Genomic DNA, 22888 nt, shown 5'->3' with positions numbered 1-22888 from the left:
ACGAGGTTAACGAGGAAGGATGTTAAATTTGAGTGGGATAATAGGTGTGAGCAGAGTTTCCAGCGGTTGAAGCATTGTCTCACTCATGCACCTGTTTTGGCACTCCCAGACGATAGTGGTGATTTCGAGGTTTACAGTGATGCTTCCTTAAATGGTTTGGGATGTGTATTGATGCAGCATGGTAGGGTGATTGCTTATGCTTCGCGGCAGTTGAAACCTCATGAGATGAATTACCCTACACATGACTTGGAGTTGGCTGCTATCATCTTTGCGTTGAAGTTGTGGAGACACTATCTTTACGGGGAAAAGTGCAGGATCTTTACAGATCACAAGAGTCTCCAGTATCTCTTTACTCAGAAAGAACTTAATCTTCGTCAGCGGAGGTGGTTGGAGTTGCTCAGCGATTACGATTGCACGATTGATTATCATCCTGGTCGTGCGAACGTAGTGGCTGATGCACTTAGCAGGAAGTCGCAGGGCCGTATTAACGCGTTGTACGCTAGTCGTGCTCCTCTTTTGGTGGACTTGCGTACTACGGGAGTAAGGCTAGAAGCCGAAGATCGAGATGTGGCATTACTTGCTAATTTTCAAGTTAGGCCGATACTTGTTGATCGGGTGCTTGAAGCCCAAGTAGCTGATCAGGAGACTCAAGAATTTATTCAAGCTCGAGATCAAGGAAAGAGGCAAGACCTCAGAGTTCGTGATTCAGATGGCATGTTGATGCTAGAAGGTAGAATGTTCGTGCCTAAGAGTGTGGAGTTGAAGAAAGAAATTCTCGATGAAGCACATATCTCGGCTTACGCTATGCATCCAGGAGCTACGAAAATGTATCATATCATTCGACCATTTTATTATTGGCCGGGTATGAAGAGGGAGATAGCCGAGTATGTGAGCAGATGTGCTGTTTGTCAGCAAGTTAAAGCAGAGAGAAAGAAGCCGTTTGGGTTGTTGCAGCCACTTCCCGTTCCGTAGTGGAAATGGGAAAATATCACCATGGATTTTGTGTACAAGCTCCCGCGTACACGTAATGGCTTTGACGGCATTTGGGTGATCGTTGATCGACTCACTAAGTCGGCTCATTTTATTCCGGTAAGAGAGAAGTATTCTTTGAGCCGTTTAGCGGAGTTGTTCATCTCGAAGGTTGTGAAGTACCACGGTGTCCCTGTGAGCATTATTTCGGATCGAGATCCACGATTTACATCGAAGTTTTGGGTAGCTTTCCAGGAAGCTTTGGGCACGAGATTACTTTATAGTACGGCATATCATCCACAGACCGACGGGCAGTCAGAGAGAACTATTCAGACCTTGGAGGATATGCTGCGAGCTTCGGTGTTGCAGTTTGGTGATGCTTGGCACCAGCGGTTAGATTTGATGGAATTCGCTTACAACAACAGTTTTCATTCAAGCATTGGCATGGCGCCATTTGAGGCCTTGTATGGCAGAGCTTGTCGCACACCGTTGTGTTGGTCAGAGGTTGGCGAGAGAGTTTTAGTAGGTCCAGAGATTGTTGAGGAGACTACTCAGAACGTTCAGGTGATCAAGTCTAACCTGAAAGCAACTCAAGACAGGCAGAAGAGTCTAGCGGATCGGCATGCTACGGACAAAGCATATGAGGTCGGAGATTGGGTATTTCTGAAGCTTTCACCGTGGAGAGGTGTTGTGCGGTTCGGAAAGAAAGGGAAGTTGAGCCCCAGGTACATCGGACCATACGTAATCACAGAACGAGTTGGTGAGGTAGCTTACAGGTTGGAGTTGCCTCCGGAGTTGGCTAGAGTGCATAATGTTTTTCACGTGTCCATGCTCCGACACTATGTTGCTGATCCATCTCATGTGATACCTCCTCAACCGCTTGAGATTAACCCAGATTTGACGTACGATGAGGAACCGGTGACGATCATTGATTGGAAAGAGAAGGTTCTGAGAAGCAAGACAGTAAATTTAGTGAAAGTTCTGTGGAGGAATCATTCAGTTGAGGAAGCAACGTGGGAGACAGAAGATCGGATGAGGGATTTGTATCCTCGTTTGTTCTTTGACCACTAGGGGTTGTTATTTGGTTACTTGAATTTCGGGACGAAATTCTATTAAGGTGGGAAGGTTGTGACATCCCGTCCCGAAAATATCGGAAACGTGCTTAGGAAATGATCCTTTTACCCCTAGTTGGTTTTCGTATTATTGTTTTTGGTTACCTTGTGTGGTGTTGGCAAGCTTAGAGCCACACACACACACTGTCTCTCTCTGTCACTCTCCATCTCCCTCTGTCTCTGTCCCGTCTCTCTCTCTCTCCCTTTCTTCTTCTTCTCCTCCCTTCGACGTACGGACAAACATCAAAGCCACTCAAACCACCACAGATCGAAGGAACCAACTACACCATTCGACTCGTGAGGTCGAGACAAGCTCAGCCATACCATTTTCAGGTGAGAAACACTTCGTTTTCACGTCGTTTCATCAATGGCCGAATTGAGTACTGTTCATGCAAAGTTTATACATTGAGTTTTTGGACTTTTAAAGCTTGTAGATGTGTTCGTGAAGTTCTAAGGAGCGTCGGAGTAGCTCGTTGGACAAATTTGGACTTCGGGAAGGCCTGGTTCGAAGTTGGACGAACTTGGAGTTTTTGGACAGGTATAATCTCTTAGTTTTAGCCCTTAAAACTTGTTGGGTTATGTTCTACTAGTCTAGGGCTTTCATTTGGTCCAAGAATCACGAAAAACGGTTGAAAAATGAGCGAGAAAACCTAAGTTGCAGGTTTTCCCAGTTTCCGGCGCCGGCGACGTCGCCGGCGATCGAATGAAGAAGGCGACGGAATATTCCGTCAATTCTGACGGAATATTCCTAACGCCGTTAACGGATCCTGTTATATTTAACGGAATATTCCGTCAGTTTGACGGAATATTCCTGACGGCGTCTGTTGACACCGTCAGTGTGCCTGGCACGTGGCCGCGCGTGGGGGGCGCGTAGGTCCGTGCCTGTGCTGGCGCGTGGGGGCGCGTGTGGGGTCCAAAATTTTTTCTAAAAATATGGTTGTGATCCTGAGGTTGTGTAGAGCACGTGGGTATATTCATTTGTCCATTTTGAACAATGTATGAGAAGTTATTACGAGAAACGGGTTATGTGCTTTAAAGTTAACGTTTTTATAGTTGTTTCGCATTTAGGTGACACGTACCCAGAGGACGAGGGTGCACACGCGAGACAGGGGGGCTACGACCCTTCTACATACCAGTGAGTGGGCTTTTGTTTTCCGTATATACCTATATACATATTAATTCCCAGAAATTAGTATAAATGCTTCGTTATATGCCATTTCTTTTATATAATTGGTGGTTATGCATGAGTAGTGGCATATACGTTTAACTACATATTCAAATATTGCATATGTTATATATATTTATATGTTGGTGCTGTGGAGGCATAGGTAAGTGCCAGGTAAGCGTTATTTAACGATTGCATTAAATAGTGGTTAGAGATGCTTAGAGAGCTCATAACCTGCACCCCCGGTGTTAGTGCTCCCGCCCAGAGTAGGGCACAGTCCTTCACGTGATGTTCACCTCCCGCACCACACGCTCAGCTTGGATCCAAGTTAGGTGCATAGGCCTGTCGTACAGACCACATTAGGTGGTTCCGACTCGTAGGTGACCCGCGATTATTCGCACAGTCTTCACGTGATCGTAGCACTAGAGCGTATGGATATGTTACACCCAGGCCTGTCGTACAGACCACTTAGGGTGGTTCCGACTCGTGGGCAGGTTTAGATATTGAGATTGAGATTTGAGCTCTAGATGCAGCCGTACAGGTCACGTTAGGTGACTCCGGCTGCCAGATGTTATGACGTTGATATGATTTATACCTGGGCACTTACATTCCTATTGTGGCTTTGGCATGGCATATCTTGAGCATGATTGGCATACCCTTGAGCATGTTGTGCATGTTTATACATACGTACATATGTTTATTTTCTGGAAAGTATACAGGTTTTACGGCGAGGGGTTAGATTGTATTTTTGCTAAATGGTTTTCAAAGAGCTTTGTTTTTGCCCACTCACGCTTTTGTTTTGCGCCCCTCCAGGTTCTAGTTGCTTAGCCGTTGCGGTGGTTTCCTTTGAGGGCTCTTCGGCGTTCTGACAGACACTCCATATTGTAGGGTCGCCTTCGGGCGTACTACTGTTGTCGTTTTATTTGGACTGCTATAGACCTGCTCTGAATTTGTATCGCACTTACTAGCACTTATATTAGCACCTTGTATGCTAGTTTTGAATTATTCGTACTTTTATATTACTACTTTATTAGCTTCCGCACGTGCACATGGCTACGTCACCTTCGTGTGACGGCCAGCACGCTCCGATCTCGGTCGGGGTGTGTCATTTGGGATGTATTAATTAATTAATAATTAATATATAATTATCAAAAATGGGCCTTGGGATAGTGCGCTCTTGGACTTTGAAAATTAAATTCTTTAATTAATTATTTTTTAATTAATTTTGAATTTAATTAAATTATTTTTTATTTGAACAGACTCATCTTTTCAGATGAAGTCTAAAATAAAAAAAAACACAGAAAGCACAACACCCTTCTGAAGAGATGTCTCCCAACAGTCACATCCCATTTTCATACCAATTGCGAACAGGCATAATCCCACTATATATACATCCATCTGCATGGTATTTAGAACACAAAAAATATCAAATTCTTCTTCTACATTCCTAAACCTTCTTACTGAGAGAACCACACAGAAATTCGCCAGAAGTTAAGTTTTCCGGTTCTGGAATTCTAACTTGATCGTTGAATCCTAGTGAAGCAGACGTCCGTAGAACTACAAGCATTAAGTATGGACGAAATTTCTATTTCAAGGACATTACGGTACGCAAGTCTTGATCTTCAAGTTGTCTGTTTTATATTTTTGTTTTATTCATACTCTGTTAATTTTTCTACTCGCATTTATTATTTATTAGCATATATAATTATATCATAGATTGTTAACATATATCCAATATTTATGTGACCAGGGAATGCGCCTCTGGCATTCTGGAGTGGCAGGTCAAGTGGAAAGTACTAAATTACCAATGGTCTGTATAAAACTATATGCTAAAAATAATACACAAATTGATCCCACTACTGCCATAGTTCTTTTGTTTTGTTGTAGTCTCCTAGCCTTACTCCTTACCCAGCAAAATTATATTAGTTCTAGTTACTACTACTATTACTACTACAACTAATAATAATAATATAATATATTAGTCTCTAATTTAATCCAGTTCGATATGAATTAACGGGAGAAAATTAGACATACAAATTAAGAAGTAAACAATTTTTTTTTTCACTGGTGGAGAAAGTCTCTCAAGAGTTTTTAGAATGACAGTTAGAAAGTATCCCATACCAATTATACTCAAGAATGTGAGGGTTCCTGTAACAGCATTACGTACTGGCAACAGTTTTTGTTGGTAACTTTCACAAGATATTTAGAGCAATTTCACTCCTAACAAATAAGCTAGGCCAAAGTCTATTTTTTAAGCCAACCTCCCTAAAAATCCACTCCACCCCACCCAATAGGCGGCCCAAAGTCCACCCTAGCTTCTAGGCAGGGCCATAATGGACTGAGTGAGGAACCGGCCCATTTGACGTCAGCCACTGACTAAGTTTTTTTACCAGATGATGTGTGGGAAACACTTGTGCGTGGGTGCTTGTTGCCGATAGCTTGTAGAGTTGGCCCCTATGTTGCATGCGCACTAAGGCATCAGACTTGGGCCACATGGTGGGGCAATGGCCGTTGGATTTCTAACGGCTAGTTTCTGGACCGTTGGAACGGATTTCCAACAGTAAAAAAAAATTGAATTTGAAATCTAATGACTAGTGACGTGGTAAAATTTAGACTATTTGATTTCTAGATCAACGATCTAGGTTTTTCGGCCAAAAAACATTTTAAAAGAAGGTAGAAATCTTACTGTTGGCCAAGTGTTCACTTTTGGACTGTTGGATTTCAATCTTTTTGAAATCCAACGGTTCAGATTAATTACTTAATAAAAATTGTTAAAAATTTATTTAAAAATACATAAAATTTTGAAAAAATTGGGTATTTTATTTAAATTGGTTAATATTCTACTTAAAAATCTATTAAAAAAAATTGTATTGTCGAATAATAACATATGCGGTGACAAGATTGATTAAAAATTTTATCCAAAATTAAAAATAAAATTACTTATTAGTATTTTATAAAAAATTTAATAATATTTTAATACAAATTGACTAGACTCTTGTCCAGCTCATTTTTTTAGAATTGGAGATGCACTTAGCAATTATTGTTCATTGCAATCAATTATTATTTATTTAGGTGAATTAAATAAACTTTGGGCCGACTTATTTTTGGGGATAGAGTTTCTCTTAAAATAGAACCAGGATCCTTGCCGGATCCATTCCCTAGGGATCTTAGGGATCATGCAATCATGTTCGTTTATCGTATATCGTGCGGTCAGTTTTCATTAGGTACTATTTATATTTGAATTTTAAATGATTTATGAATGCATGATATACGGTAAACGGACACGATTGTGTGATCCCTAGGATCCTTAGGGAATGGATCTGGCAAGGATACTGGTTCCTTAAAATACATCTAATTTTGGAGAAAATTTTTCAGAACACAAGTAAATTGTTATTGTGATATTACGTGTCATCGATAACATGAGTGGCACATTTGAGTTTCTCGCCAAATAATATTATGGCATTGACACCAGACGGCTGATATGAGGAAAAAGATTTTCGTCGGATCATTTTGTTAGAAACTTTGTGATCGTGATCAATAATCGTACATCGTACGATCAGTTTTCGTTAGGTGCTATTTATATTTAATTTTAAATTTAAATTTTAAATTTTAAAATAATTTCTAATTGCACAATATACGATGAACGATCATGATTACTAGATTTCAGGATTCCGAGAAAAAAATTGAACCGGAAATAATTATGAAGATTAGAGTGATAGGACATGGACAGAAATCGGATCTAGGACTGAGAGCCTGGCAGGACCAGCATGAAGCCCAATAGGGTCGACTTCGAAAGTTTAAATGGGCTGCTTAGAGAGGGTGAAGGTAAAAGGGAAAAGAGATCTCAACCAGCTGGCTTGAACCCGAAGCACTTGAAGAAATGTATGTTTATTTATGGAAGGCAGATTGTTTGCCTTGTGCGCTTCTTATCTTTTTTTTTTTTTTTTTTTTTGTAGAATCATGGTTAAATTATGTCAATATTTTATATTCTTATTGTTTTTTATCTTAATATTTTTATTAAAAATATTAATATAAAATATTAACGTGACTTAACCGTGATCGCATATATATGAAAGGATGAAAAGAGCATTCAAACAGAAAGGCAGACAATCTGCCTCCTTATTTATGAGCTAGGGAAAAGATGTCAATTACTCCTAATTTACTTCCTGTTTCTGCAAACGTCAACTCAAACTCAGCTGATGCAGCAAAGCGTAAACAAGATCTTGAAGAGATGTACAACCGTTTTTTCCTCAAAGTCTTGTGCTAAGTAAATAAATTCACCCAAACACTTGCTTCTCAATTGACAAATCAATGAGGTAATGCTAACTTTGGTTAAACCCTAGATTTCAATTTTTGTCACTTGCTCTAACTATCTTGATGTTTCTTCTTGTAATTCTGGTCATGTTAGATAATCTCCTCAGGTCCTATTTATACTTAATAGGATTTTAAGTTACAATAAGAATCTCAATAAAAACCTAAGATTTCGTTTAACAGTTCCGATTGTATTGATTATTTCAATCGGATATGATAAATAATCGGATAATATTGACAAAAGTAATTGAACGTTTAGTAAAGTATCAATCTAAAACTCAACTATGAATACTGCATTTGGTACCGCACGGAATAAGTAGTACTGCTAAATATCCTTATTAGTTTTACGAGAAAAATTGTTAATAAAATGAAAAAAAAGGAAAATAATGATAGAATAATTCAAAGGGCACTGCCTTTAATTTGTCGTTCACCTTCTGCATAAAATGCTTTTTGGTTAATCTTCTGCAGACAACACGGATCAATTAAGGATGTGTTTCACGACAAATCGAGGCACTGTGAAGGTGCGGCTTCAAGCGGAGACGACGGTCCAGCCACGTCGGCGAGGATTGACAGAGATTTTGGCTCTTGAAGTTTTCTGGGAATCGATGAGATCTGCTCCAGATTCCGGCGAAAGGGCGTTTGCAGGTCGTTGGGTTTCAAATCCTGTTAACCAAATCGATTAATTGGATTTCCATTTTGGTGGGTCGTCGCAAACGCCGAAATTGAGCCAAGAGCTGTAGGAATTTAGCCAAGAAGTTGTCCAACCCTCAGTAATTTCACAGAATTTTATAGAAATTACGGAGTTCTAAAACTTAATTTGAAGGGAACTATAACTTCCCCAATAATTTAGGGCGGAACAGAGAACAGAAGAAGAACGACGGCAGCTGAACGACGACAACAAGAATGAGTCTTGCGAACGATGCGAGAGAGAGGAACGTGACGAGAGGGAGAGAGCGAGCGTTGTTTCCCATACGACTAATAATTTAGGGAGGATAAATTAACAGATGTGTACCGTATAAATCATGTGGGGCTGGTATAATTAATCCGGATGATACTCGAGTCCGTATTATTTATCTAGTTCGATCCTTTATATGGACTGCAAAACTAGGCCTAAACATCCAACCCCACATATTGAATCCCCTTAGAAAACTTCTCCATTAGAAGTTGCTCGAGCCCATGTTGTACATGCTAATGCGTTATCACGAGCTAGGGTTGACAATATAATTTTAAACAAAATGATTCAACATTTAACAATTATCTACTCACAAATGAGCAATTGTTTTTAATATATTATATAGTGTAATAATTGACAATCATTCACACGAACGTGCACGAATGTCTTGAGCATTTCTTGCTTAGTTAACAACACAAACTACATTTGGTGGTGGAATTGATACCAACTAAAGCGTAATAAGGGTTCGAAATTGGGACCATGCATGAATGCAACTGTACCAGGTAGTTGGAAGAATTTAGTTCAACTGTGCTTCCAAATTGGATTGGACCAGAAATGAACAATGCAAAATTTTGAAACGGGGTTCGCTTTGTTGCTTCTCATCATCCCACCTCACAAGTCACGAAGCCACATACATCCACTGTGGTACATAGCGATATTGCAAGTTGACCTAAAAAGTTTGTAGCTAGCAAAGGGATCACTGTTTTGCCTAGAGGAAAATCCACTGATTTAAAGTCCTTAGCAGCCTAGCAGGAAAAGTACGAAAGAAATATGAGAACCGTAGACTTTTGCAGAGTGACTGTGAGGCAGACACCGATCTCCAATAGCTCTCCAAACTTAAATTTGATGTGCCCATTGAATTTGAATCCACTACGTGTAGGCTTACATGTCATAGCTTCTGACCCATCTTTTCTCTTTGGATGTGATATTCACGTCAATTTTTATATCTTACATATTTTTTTAAATTTTAACCATTGAATTGAATAAGTTAAAGAATATTGAAAAATAAAAATTAATAAATAATATGTAAAAAGTAAAAAAAGATATGTGGATAATACATTACTTTTCTTTTTCACTTGTTCTTTAGAGTGAGACTAAATAACCAGGGAAAGGATTTGGATCATTTTCCTAGGAATCTTAAGAATTCTTAATTATAATCATAGTTAAGTATTATTTATATTTAATTTTATTATTTTTAAATTTTAAAATAATTTCTCATAGCACAATTTATAATGAATCATCAAATCTTTAGAATCCTCAAACAAAAAAATCCGACGAAAATCTTTTTTCATATAATTACTATTGTAACGTTTAATTTTAATAATAAAATATATTAACAATAATAATTATATTATTTATTTGAAACGTTATAATAAAAATATATATAGTTGCTCTCTGGTCTCCAATCAGAGAACTTCCATTAATACTCATCAAACCTTTTCAACTTTCAACCTCCATGACAAATAAAAATGAGTTCATCCTCAGAGAAATGCAATTCTTCAGGGAAGCCAACAAGAAGAAGGTTTACAACTAAAAGAGTTTCCAAAAAATGTGACGTCGATGCTGCTGAAATCAGGAGGCAGATTTTCCATGCCATACAACTCCATAGATCATCATCATCAGCTGCACCAGCAGCGGCGGCGCCACCACCACCTGTTTCTATGGGTCCACAGTTTTATTCATTGGTGGAGTCTATGCCTCTGCCTGGGCCGGTGTGGTCAACAACTGCACCTTCAGTATCGCCTCATGCTCCTTCAGCAGCCATGGAAGCCTTGGAATTTGAGTGGGGGGAGAGCCAAGCTGCTTCATATTCATGGTGGCTAGGGTTTCTGAAGACTTTGGATGGCAAGAATGCTGAGAAGTCAAACTACCCTTTGCCACCGGGGAGTTCTAATTGGTTGTTTGGTCAGAACCAGAACAGTAACTGTAAAGTAGGTGATCATCAAGAGACAGCTGCTTTGGTTGATGCAAATGATCAGAGCCCTTCACCAGATGAATGGTTGATGTTTCCAAATACAGAAGATGAGGGTGAGACTGTAATTCCTTAAGCTTGCAAATTTAGAATATATATGATCTAGCTACCTAACTGGATTTTGGAAATATAAAGCGTAAGTTCTTGGTCCATCCTTAACTCTGTGTTTCATATTTTGCTTAAATTTGAGGTGTAGATGATGATTGTGATGGTACTGTACTTGTTTATTTTTAGTGCAATCTTCTACATGTTAAGGGAAATAAATTACACACGTCCTTCTCTTAGTGCACTCTTATATTTGTCTTGGTTCCTTAATTTGTGGTTAAAAATGGCAAGTGCATAATGATAAAGGATGAGAGCGAAAATCACTTCTCATAGGTTAATGTGTCAAATACAATTTTCCATCACCATCCAATGATATATAGTATTTACAATAATTTTATATGCGTCGAGTTTGTTCATTAAATAATTTGTCAATAAGTTATTTGTTAGTCATAAATAAAGTTGACCTAAACTTCAATTTAACTTATATATGAGCTGATGAATAAAAATTAGTGAACAAATGTGAAGATCTAGTACTCCTATATAAAATAATACAAATTGACTGAGTTAGAAACACTAATAAACTACATAGAAAAGGTTATTAGTTGAGTGATAAGATGATTATTGTTATGGTTCCATTTGGGGTTTTGAGGTGGTTGAACTGTGAAAATTCTAATAGGAACTAGTAAGTGGTAAGTTACTGCTTTTACATGCGTTCACCAGAAATTCAGAATGTAACCTTTAGAGATGATCATGATTCATTTATGTGAGTTAATCTTTTAAATGTGTGTATATTTTGGATGTGACATTAGGCTAACACATAAATCCAGTGGGGAAATATAGGCTTTAATTTCGTTGGCGTCTAATTCACTCCATTCTCAACTTAAAGAAGAGTCAAGACTCAAGAGTGGCGTGGTCTTTTTAAATGATTCAGTTGTGGAAGAAAAAGATCATTCATCTTTTGAAATGATTCAATCACAAATGGTCCAATTATTTCCAGTCCTGCAGTGCATTCAAATTGGGACTGATTGGAGTTGAGTTGGAAGAGTTATTGTCACAAGCATTATTCTAAAAATCCCCATCTAGACGTTAGGCGGCTGGCTATTGTCCCGATTAATGCTTTAATGTTTGAAAATTAAGAAAGGACGTATAAACCTGCTGAGGATCCACCTAGACCAATTAGGCACCCGCCTAGCCCGTCCAGACCCGTCTAGACACCTGCTTAGGTTGCGACTCACTTAGATAGAAAATAGATAACTTTCATTTTGCATTTTATTGTTTCCAATAAATTGTAAGAGATTTATTGAACACTTAAATAAACACACATTATATGTTTGCTTCCCATATTTTCATTTACACGAAATACAATAGATTTATTTAAATCCGCTTAGGCGCTTGCCTAGGCTTCGCCTAGCCACTTGCCTAAGCTTCGTCTAGCCGTCTAGGCGCTAGGCCCCAGCCCGTTGTCTGACTAACGCCTAGCGTCTTTTAAAACCTTGGTCACGAGGGTTGGAACAATGAAAGGATTGCAGGTTTTTGTTTCCAGTTTAGGAATGGAGTCATAGACCAGAAGCAACTACTTAGTAGTGTGTTTTATGAGCTGGCAGTGGTCCTTGAGCAACAAATTCTGCATGAATTGGGCAATAAACAAGAAAGAAATATACTTGTGGATAAGCCTTTATTATTGCACCGTTAATATTGATAATCTTTTTAGGCCAAGCATGGTCCATCATTGATATTATCTCAAGTTAATCATCTATTACGCAAGTGATTTTTTATCATAGTGATGGAAAGGTGTTGAACCTTTGCATGATGACGTGAGTTCAAACCTCGTTGGTGACTAATCTAACATCTAATCTAACAAAGTCTATCGTTTGACAAAAAAAAAAAAAAAAAAAAAAAACCACCTATTACAAAGTGTTGAATTTTATCACAAAAGGTCTCAGTAATATTAGGAGTGGAAACTCCCACACATTAATTGTTTATTATTTTGTCATTTGACCGAGTTTGAATCCTATACTCATTCACATTCTCTCACAAGTGGCCCTACACGAGGTCATAAGGGAAACCAATTCCCATATTAGAAACTGGTAAAGTCATTATGTTGGAACTAACACCAATCTTTTCAAGAACCCGGTTAGTAAATAGTTAGCCTTTGGGGCCAACGTCAGTCTTTTTGAAAGCCCAATCATTTAGTTGCCTTAAATTGGAGCTAGCGCATATTTTCGGAAGACCAACTTTAGAAAGCATGTTCAACTTTAGAAAGCATGTTCGAGCCCAATAACTTGGATCCAAAATGTGTCAAGAGAATAACCTACTATGATACTATTGTTAGTACCTTCTGTTACACTCTTATTTGTCTCTTTTTTGTTTTCCAACACCATTCCTCTTCCCTAAAATGAAGTTCAATAACTCAACAAAAAAATAAGAAACTTGTAAAAATTTCAAGAACCAAGGGTGAAGAAGAAGAATGAAGGGATTGCACGTTGTAGGTCAAAATTTCAGAGAAGAGATCATCTCTGGATCTCTTCCACCAAGACCACCGGTAAGGCCATCAGATCAAGTGATCCGAGCCTTTCAAATTTTATCTAATGGTCTACCTGTTTTGATCCCTTAAAAACTGTAATAATTTTTGGCCATTGGATGAAATTTGAAAGGTCTGGAGCACTTGATTTGGTGGTTTTGGTGGAAGAGATCCGGAGAGGATCTCTCCTCAAAATTTTGGGATGTTCTTGGTTGGAAAATCTAGTCATTCGTTGCACCAGTCGTAGCCGCCACACAATTGTCGCACAATGAACGGAGTCAATTGTTAAGCCTAAGAGAGAGACAGATCATAGATGAAAGACCCTATGTTGATCACACATTTCACAATCAATTTCTATAGGGCCCATCATTGATCTCAAGATAGCATATCCAAATGTGATGGAATGGAGGAGCTCCAGGCTTTCGTAACTTTGATTCACAAGAGGACATAGCAAATCCAAGCGACCACAGGATGCCTCCGTTCAAGGTCGATGAAGAACCACGAGATCAACAAAACGCCTCCGTTCAAGGTCGATGAAGAACCACGAGATCAACAAAAGCCAATCATATCAAAACCCAAGAAGCATGAGATCATCAATTTTACTACTTTTGTGATAAAGCTTACCCGAAAAGAGAAAAAACAACTTGCTTGCATGTGGAACTGATAAACATCAACATTCGGATTACCCTCGTGCTCACGTGAGTGATCGACACTGGCAGAATTCAAAACCCTATGAGAAAGTGAGCTAGTGCTGCAAGTTAGCTTTAGCTGAGTTTGGGCTTAAACGTTGGTCTGGGCTAATAGAGTTTAGTTTCATCCCCAGCCTGCCAGGGCTTCCTGGTAGTGCATTTTTTAGGCCTCAAGGCTCAAGTGCCCATTTACAAAAACAAATTATTACAGACTAATCAAATGTTAAAATAAAGCGAATCAAATGCTGATTAATGAGACTTCTAATATCCAAGTCTCCGTCATATGCATGCAATTATGTAACTTGTCATTGCCAACAAAGAAGCAGCAGCGGCTAAAATATTGAGGCACAATTAAATGTGAAGGCCATCTGCATGAGGGTCTGCTGGAGTAACGGTGACAAGTGCATGCGACCTATTTGACCATTCACCAAATGAACCTCAATGAATGGCCACAACTTCTATGACTTTGTGACTTTGCAACTACCATATAGGATTGTCACTCATCACCAAACACACTCTTGCAATGATCAGTCGATTACACGGCTGCCCCAATGCTAACAGAGGTCTTTAACGAAAAAAACATGCTTCGTTGCTGAAAGAAGGAACTGCTGAAAAATCACAAATGAATATGTGACTGAATAATAAAATGAAAAATTATGGTTAGACATTTGCCTGTCTATGATTGATCAGCAACACTTTGTTGCTCTTTTTTCAATAGAGAAGCATGATTCTTAATGAAAATACAAAAAAGTCTTCTTAATTTAGTGCCTATATATATTAATAATGTCGTGTAATTATAAAACTTTTCAATTCATTCTATCAATCATCTTCATAAGATTACGAATTTGAGGCACATCATATTAAATTAATTTAGAGAATAAATCATTGTTTTTTTTTCTTTTCATTTGTTAAGAACACGATAAATGAGAAATCTTTTATGACATATATAACATAAAGTGTATGAAAAACATATGAGGCCTGATTCAAATTGAGGCCTAAATTACATGCCTTATCCGTCTTGCCTTTGGTCCGACTCTAGTCGGTCATAATGTGTATAGACGATTTTTAACTATTAATGCATGTAAGTTTTGCATACATCAACTAACAACTATTAAATTTCACTTATATGCGCGTGAGAATCAATCCTCTTTGAATTGTTTGTGGAATGTACCTCAGCTTAATATTGATGTCTTGTCGGGGTACCCACATATACCAAGGTACAAAAAATTGTGAAGCATATTCTAAGAGGCATGCACCACAGAGAGTTTTAGCAGCCTAGCTGGCTCATCTAGCTATACCTATCATAACTCTACCACTCATTGAAATAGTACTAATTTCATGTCGCAGAGAATAATTTCAGTCCACAAGACAATAAGCCTTAATGTAATGATCACTAATTATTCAACCAAGACAAAATCCTAAAACCAACTTTAAGTTGATCCACATTTTAGGTTTACCAGGGTTTCCCTCCTGGGCATATGGTTTGTGCACATGAGATGTGCATGGCCTGGTTAAACTTAATATCTAGACCTCGCCTTTTTATAACTTGAAATCAGCTGCTATGATGCGTTTTTGAAAGACGCAGAGAACCCTTAACTGAAGATACGAGCTTTGAGGATCGCCAAGTTCGAGCTCAGTGAGTGCGCAGAGATGACGGTGGGGTCGCGAGGATTGGAGTAGAGAATAGTGAGACCTCAACAGACCAATTGGTGGCGAAGTCCTTTGCAAATTGAACCATACCTGGTGGGAATAGAGGGTTGGAGGAGGTATATGAGGAAAGAGAAGGAAGAACATGAATATAGGGCTCTCTTAGTTGCGTTTTCGGTGGTTCCTCGTGAAGACAATGGAGATGGAGGAGGTAGGGTTTTCAGGTGGTCTTAGTGGGTCTGCAAATTATTCTCTTCAAACTAAATCAGGAACGTTTGTTTAATTACTAAGGGTAATGCTAAGAATATTAAATTTGTAGACAAAATTTGCAAACTAAATGATGTGTCTCCAATATGATTGAGTACGTTTATCAACACTTAAGTCATAATCCAATCATCAACTTACGTCATGTAATTTACAAAAATTTTGTCTACAAATTTTGTCTCACTAGTATTACCTCCAAAGGCCAGATTTAGCTTTAATCGGGGTCATGCACATCTCATTCGCACAAAACCATATGCGTATCGGAGAATTTCTCATAGGTTGGTAACCCCAAATTTGGGCCAACTTCTGTTCAATGTCCATTTTTTAAGATAGTGCAGCCTAAGTTGATCTGAAAGTGCCCATAATACAATCCTTTATGCCAAACTTTGTAGCCTAATTTAGCTTCCCAGATTTGAATGCTGATTTGGTTAAGCTTCATTAACAAGGAATTAGCTTAATTAAGCTTGGAAAATGGACCTCCTCCTATTGTGATAAGATATTCGCATCGGAGTTGGCGATCATTATTTCTCCTTTGGTACCTAAGTTCAAAACTTCTTCCTTATAGTTTATATGAGTTTAGTGTAGAACATAACTTATATATATATATATACATATATTTATACATTCATATGTAAGTATGGATAACATGAATTTCGTGGATGAGAAGTTGTGGATTTGAAGATGAAAAAACGATGAAAAGAAAATCAATCTAGACCACATTAAATTGATTTTTCAAACATCTTATGAGAGAGTCATCAGACAACAAGAATCTAGAAAATTAGAAATGATCGATAGAAGACATTAATTTAGAGAAATAATGCATTGTTGGTTCAATATATGGTTCCCATCCATCCATATGGGTTTTCAGTTGGGATGTGATATTCACACACCTCATTTTATTTCTCACACACCCTTTTAATTTTCGGTTGTCGAATCAGATGAATTGAAGAAGATCAACGAACATAAATTATCAAAGAGTGTGTGAGAAGTAAAATAGGATGTGTGGATAACACATCATTTTTCAGTTCATTGTACACTCAATAATTTGCTTATGTGGGCTTCACCGGGATCAATCAGAAAAGAATGGCTATCCTCGTGTGTACGAGGGGTTCTGGTTTTAGGGTTGGATCCAACTGGTGGTCTTCATAAATGTATGGGTCATTCAAATATCATGTCATATTTTTGTTTTCCATATAAGTTATGATTAGGTTTTAAACTTCCAACGAAAATCCAAAAATTAAATAATATATAGGTTTTAAACACCAAAATACTTTGTTATATAATTAAGGGATGGTAATTCCAGTTAATGTAACCATGCAGACTACACCATCCTTCGACCCCTCTTCGAATTACAAAAATAAGATCATGCATTGCCAGCATGCATAAGAAAGAAACTAGTGAGGTGGGTGCGGGTGGGACGGGTTATAGGAAGGAAGAGAACAAAAAACACAGTAGCTCCATTATTGACGTGGTTCGGGGTCCACCAATAAAAATTAAGAGAGCTTGGAAGGATATTCTGGGTATTCCATGTCCATGCACGCTGATAGTGATGGGGAGGGAGGCTACCTTCACTGGTTAAAGGTTTCCTTAGAAACCACGATGCAATCGAATCGAGTCAAGGCCGTCTGATTCAGTTTCCAGACACCATCAATTATTTTAATATTTACCTCTCTCTTTTTTTTTTCTTTTCCAAATGGCAGAATTCTCCTTCCATTTATTTATTTTTTACTTTTACATTAAATTTAAAAAAAAATCTGCTATAAAAATAATTGAAAATAAAAAGGAACTCTTCTCTATAAAATACATATGCAAAGCTTCTTTTTGTTAACTACATTGGAGAAATAGTAGAGATGAACAATTATAAAATCAAGAAATGAAGTTTTACAGAGAGAAGAGAAATGTGAAAGAAATGAATGAAGTTTTTGTATTAAACTCAAAGAACTCACTTTACTATCTATTTACAATAGCTATATATAGCTGACTAGAGGACTAACTAACTCTTTCAACTAACTATTACATCATCCAATCCTTTACAACTGTTTTGATGAGCTGGTAGAGATGAGTTGACAGTGATATATTCAACACTTTTATCCTCGATGCTGTATCCATGATTTCATCACGCCTTATGATGTGGTGAATTTTCATGTAGAAGAAGAACGTTGTTTGATTATGAAAGATATGTTATTCATCTCACATTGAGGTATATATATATATATATATATATATATATATATATATGATTCACAAACATAATACCATAATTACATGACTAATTACAACTAATCAAGACTATACTAGGAAACCCAATATTACAAGTAATTACACAAAAGTCAACACAAAAATACGTTGACAACATAAATTGAATGACGTGGAGCACGTATGATCTTTAGGCTTTCCACGTGAGTCAACTTATCGTGGTACAATAAAATTGTTGTCCCACCATAACTATTGACAACATGATGTTGAACTCCTTACAAATTTTCACCAATATAAAATTCATACTCTCGACATGAAAGCTTGAACACTCAACCTAACTCCTACCCATCATCCTACACTTACTAATCACTAGGCTAACCTCAACATTGTCACCTTCCATAATTCTTTGCACTTTGTTTTGTTTTTCGTTACGGTGCAAAACAAATAATTCGTTTTCACCACACTTAGACAAATTAATAACAAGGGAAAAGTTTTAAATTACCCACATCAAATGCGACCTCTTCGTCTTAGTCGATGTACAATTTAGGATAGCGATGTGCATCTGTTTTTGTCTACAATTCATTGTCTTCTATTACGGTTACCTTGGAGATAAGGAAGGAAAATACTTTTTGTAAGTTATGTAAAATTTGTGAGCGGTCTAATTCCATGAGCCTTTTTTAACTGAAGAAGTTTAGGCAACTCTTATTTTGGTGAACAAGTAATGTTAGGTGGACCAAATTTTTAGATTAAATTTACAAACTAAATGATGCGTCACCAATAGGAATTAAGCACGTTAATCAACGACTAAGTGATAATCCAATTATCAACAACTACATCATTTAATTTAAAATTTTGGTCTACCTAAACTATGCAACCGGAATAAAAATGTATAAATACAATATCTTGATTTATTCTGTGAAAAATGTATAAATACTATATTTTGTTTAGACAAAAACAACATCTTCGTGCCAACTTTTTGGATCATGTTATATAATTAAAACAAGTCAGATTAGCTTAAAGTTAGGGAAATACCCATACATAGGACATTTTTTTAATTTTGGGACAGAAATAGGACAAACGGCCATGCACAAGTTATGCACATCATGCATAAGACTGGAATTACTAAAATACCCACATATAAATAATAAAAATCATCAGCCCATTGCATCAATTTTCTCATTTGGAAGAGAGAGATGTAGAGCTCTGTGAGCTATGGGTTTCTGGGATGAACTCAGATTTCGAAGATAGGGAAGTCTAAAGAGAGGTGAGAAGAGTGAGCTGGGTTTTGGGTTAACCTCATACCTCTGATTTCGATCAAAGGGATGCAAGAGAGAGGTGAGACGAATGAGCTACGTTTTGTACCATATTTTCTGTTTTGGCCTGAAAGTTCCATTTTTTCCAGTGACTGAAGCTTCGGCAGGCATAGTAAGGTAGGATGTTTAGTTCTAAGTTTCTACATCAATGATTTATGGAACATGGGTTGTTTGTAAGATGAATTAATACTTAGAAGTTAAATTAGGGTTTGTGTCTCATGTTGGGGCCTATGGGTTGTGGAATAAACTTTACTTTTTGACATGCTACAAAACTAGGATGGAACACAATTTCTGATTCAAGTGTTCAAATGCAGAAATTTGTGAAATTTTTTCCGTAATGTGCATGTGGTGTGCATGGTTGCAACTTAATATGAGAAGCGGGAATGTTTACTAGTTATGATGCACGTATATTGGACCCGAAATTTAACGAGTATGACCACAATCTAGTTGGCCTCGGCGAAAAACAAAATTAAGAAAAAAAATTAGAGGAAGTTAAGGGTCATGCATGTCCATGAAATAATGACAACGAGTATCATCTTTTCCATGTGCATGGTTAAGCGGTGGTTGATATATGTAACAAGACTTTTCAAAATGTCACTGTAACCTTATATATTTAACAATTATGTTTTAATTGTATTCACTATACCAATAGGTTGCCGTTAAAGTTTTTTTATTAATGTGAAAAGTAGCTCGTTGCTCGATCTCCAGTTCTGTGCATATCATGTGCATGTACTATACATATGATGTGCATTTGGTGTGCATATAGTGTATATGGTGGTGACATCACATGTGATGACATCATTTTTCTAATTCGAATAGAGAGCTGTGATCTCTGGGTTTTTGGGTTGGCTCAGATTTGTGAGTATATCATATGCATATCATGTATATACAATGAACATATCCTGAAAAATTCATCCAACAAAACATCAATTTTTACCAATTTTTGGTAAACACCATCACAACATTCAAACAAGGTAGGGTAGGGAACCCCATGGTATAGAAAAGGGAGAAAGTGATTAAATTTTGTTTCACTATTACTTCATACAGCTTCTAGGTTTATTTGCCCTTTCCCCAAGTATGAAAAAGCTCACTTCTTTAATTCCACTAATCTGCAAATGTTGGAAGGAAGAGAGCAAACAACAAATGGGTTTTCTTGTTTTGGTGGTGTTGACCCCTCATGCTCAGGATGTTCGTGGAGAGAGAGAGAGAGAGAGAGAGAGAGAGAGTGGGCTTTGTTCCCAGCAGACCCCGTGAGTGCACCAACAGTTAATAACTGGGCTTTGTACCCACCCTCGATGCAAGTCTAGTGGTTGCGGTTTCGAGCCTTGATTGTTTGCCGTGTTGCTGGAAAATGGCCGAAAAACTCGCAGCCTGCTTGAGTTTCGATCCCAACGATTGAGGATGAGATTCATGACAAAGATAGGTGTTTTGAACACATGAGGACGAGAAGAAATTGGTGGTGGCTTCACTTTGGACGGTGTTGCTCATGACAACTGTGCACCGTGTGGGCACAGTGAGAATGGGAAAGAGAATGCGTGAGGGAGAAAGTGAGAGAAGAGAGAGAGGTAGGGAGAAAGCGTAGAGAGAGAGGGAAGGAGATAGAGTAGAGAGAGAGAAATTAAAAAATGGGAGGAAATAACCCATTTATATACGAGGGTAATTAAATCATTTTAAGGTGTAGGAAAAATCCTTTTTTTATCCGATTGTTGTTCATGATATGTGCATGGGTAGGTGCATATTAAAAAAAAAAAAAAATCATATTTCTGTTGTAAGATTAAGAAAATGTTATATTTCTAGATATTTTCCTTAAAGTTATTAGAATATGAGCATCCATGTTAAACTAATTGGTAGAAAGGGAGATAACTCCATTATTATTTCAACTATTAAACATAACTTTCCTTCTTCGGTGTATGATTTATACTCTTAAAATAATTTACCTAAACACACGCCCTAGCTTTTATTATAAGTCGTGAAATTTAATTTAACATATTAGATATGTGTGAACAATATATTAAACTGTTGTGTGGAACTATTTTGGGAAGCTGCTAGGCAAATTAAGTCGGTGGAACATGACAAATTAGAAAGAATCCAGATATGAGATTTCAAAAATAAAAGAAACTGTTGTATGATGAAGCGCAAGTAAATTGACATGAGCAAATTTTCTGTAGATTTTTAGTGTTCATCGGCAGCAACCGTAGCTACACAACCTACAACAACCCCTTATGTTTGTCCCCACAAAGCATAGAGCTTTATCAATATTTAATAAATCACAATATTTAACCTCATTAAGATGCAGGCTTTTCCTTGACATAGTATCATTTTTTAATAAGCCGGAAGGAGAATATCTCATTCCGAATAGTAAACACCTCCATTGTCTTTGGAGCAATTCCTTACCAATTAATCATACATGCAATGAAAAGAAATCATTCAAGTAGTATATTCTCAAGAAGGCTACTTAGCTCATTTACTTGTTTATCTGTAACTTAGAATTTGACACATAAAAAAATAATTTGTTAAAACGGATAAAATTCTAAACGAATACCAAATTGCGATTTATTTGTAAGAAGAGAGATTGTGAAGATATAAAAGCTAAAGAGTTCCACCAAAAAAAAAAGAAATTGCAAGGGCTTATAAGTAAGTTGGGTTATTTTCCATATTGCTAATTAGTTTTATGGTGAAATCCAACTTTCTTCATGGAATCAGAGCAGGTTGGTCCACAGTGAAGCCGAAAGGCCACTCCATGTCAACCATTTTGTTTTGTCCACGTGCATGGTTTGAAAATTCGTCACACGTGAGGAGGCGTTTGAGGATGTGAAGGTTAAAGAGTCTCATGTCAGTGAAACGAAAAACCTTACAAGGGCTTATAAGTAAACTAAGTTACTCCTGATATATTGTCAATTGATTTTATGGTGTAACCATAATTTTTTTTTTTGGAGACAATAATTAGGTAGAGGGATCTAAATATTTTTCTATTATTCTCAAGCCATGTAACTTCAGGCTGTTCGTGCTATAAATAGGGGTTCAAGAAAGCCACATTGTCATGCACCCAAATTAGAGAGCAAAACCCAATATTTTTAGTCAACTCCGCCCCCCTCTTAGCGATCACCCTCGGTTCATCCTCTCTCTCTCTTACAATCTACCAAAAATGCAAAACAAGGCAACTGTTGAAGCTCTCTACAAGGCGTTGGCACAGGGCCAAACAGACACAGTGGGAAAGCTTCTAGCCAGTGACCTAGAATGGTGGTTCCATGGCCCCCCAAAGAGCCAGCATATGATGCGCGTGCTCACGGGGGATTCCAGCCACACTGACTTCAGGTTCGAGCCCAGAAGCATCACAGAGATTGGTGGTGGTGTGATCATTGCTGAGGGATGGGAAGGGGCAAAGGCCTACTGGGTCCACGTGTGGACCCTCAAAGATGGGTTGATCACTCAGTTCAGGGAGTATTTTAACACGTGGCTGACTGTAAAGGATCTGAAGCCGGAGGGATGGCAGAGCTTCACTGTGTGGCAGAGCATGCCGAGGGACCTGTTCCACCGCTCCTTGCCAACCCTATTGCTTGCTATTTAGAATTTTAGTTAAGAGTCTTTGATGTTGTGAATTAGCAAGAAAAAATATGGGTTTTGAGAAAAATAAAGGGTGCTTGTGGTTTGTAGATTTGAGTTTGAACAAGGCATGATTTGGATGTGTTTGAGAAAAATTAAAGTGATGTAGTAAAAATGGAACTACTAATA

At 37.7% G+C, this 22888-nt stretch overlaps 1 protein-coding gene across 1 annotated transcript; it reads left to right on the top strand.

The window, feature by feature from the left end:
• Window positions 1-22178: 22178 nt before the first annotated feature.
• On the top strand, window positions 22179-22809 carry LOC137746180 (wound-induced protein 1-like). The gene has a single exon (XM_068486258.2). The coding sequence runs from the start codon at window positions 22302-22304 to the stop codon at window positions 22722-22724; it is 423 nt and encodes a 140-aa protein (XP_068342359.2). The 5' UTR covers window positions 22179-22301; the 3' UTR covers window positions 22725-22809.
• The last annotated feature ends 79 nt before the right edge of the window (window positions 22810-22888 follow it).

This window comes from Pyrus communis, chromosome 12 (genome assembly GCF_041283825.1).
Source record: "Pyrus communis isolate YQ-2024b chromosome 12, ASM4128382v1, whole genome shotgun sequence".
In the NCBI taxonomy this organism is placed as follows: Eukaryota; Viridiplantae; Streptophyta; class Magnoliopsida; order Rosales; family Rosaceae; genus Pyrus; species Pyrus communis.
This window is presented reverse-complemented; position numbering and strand designations above follow the sequence as displayed.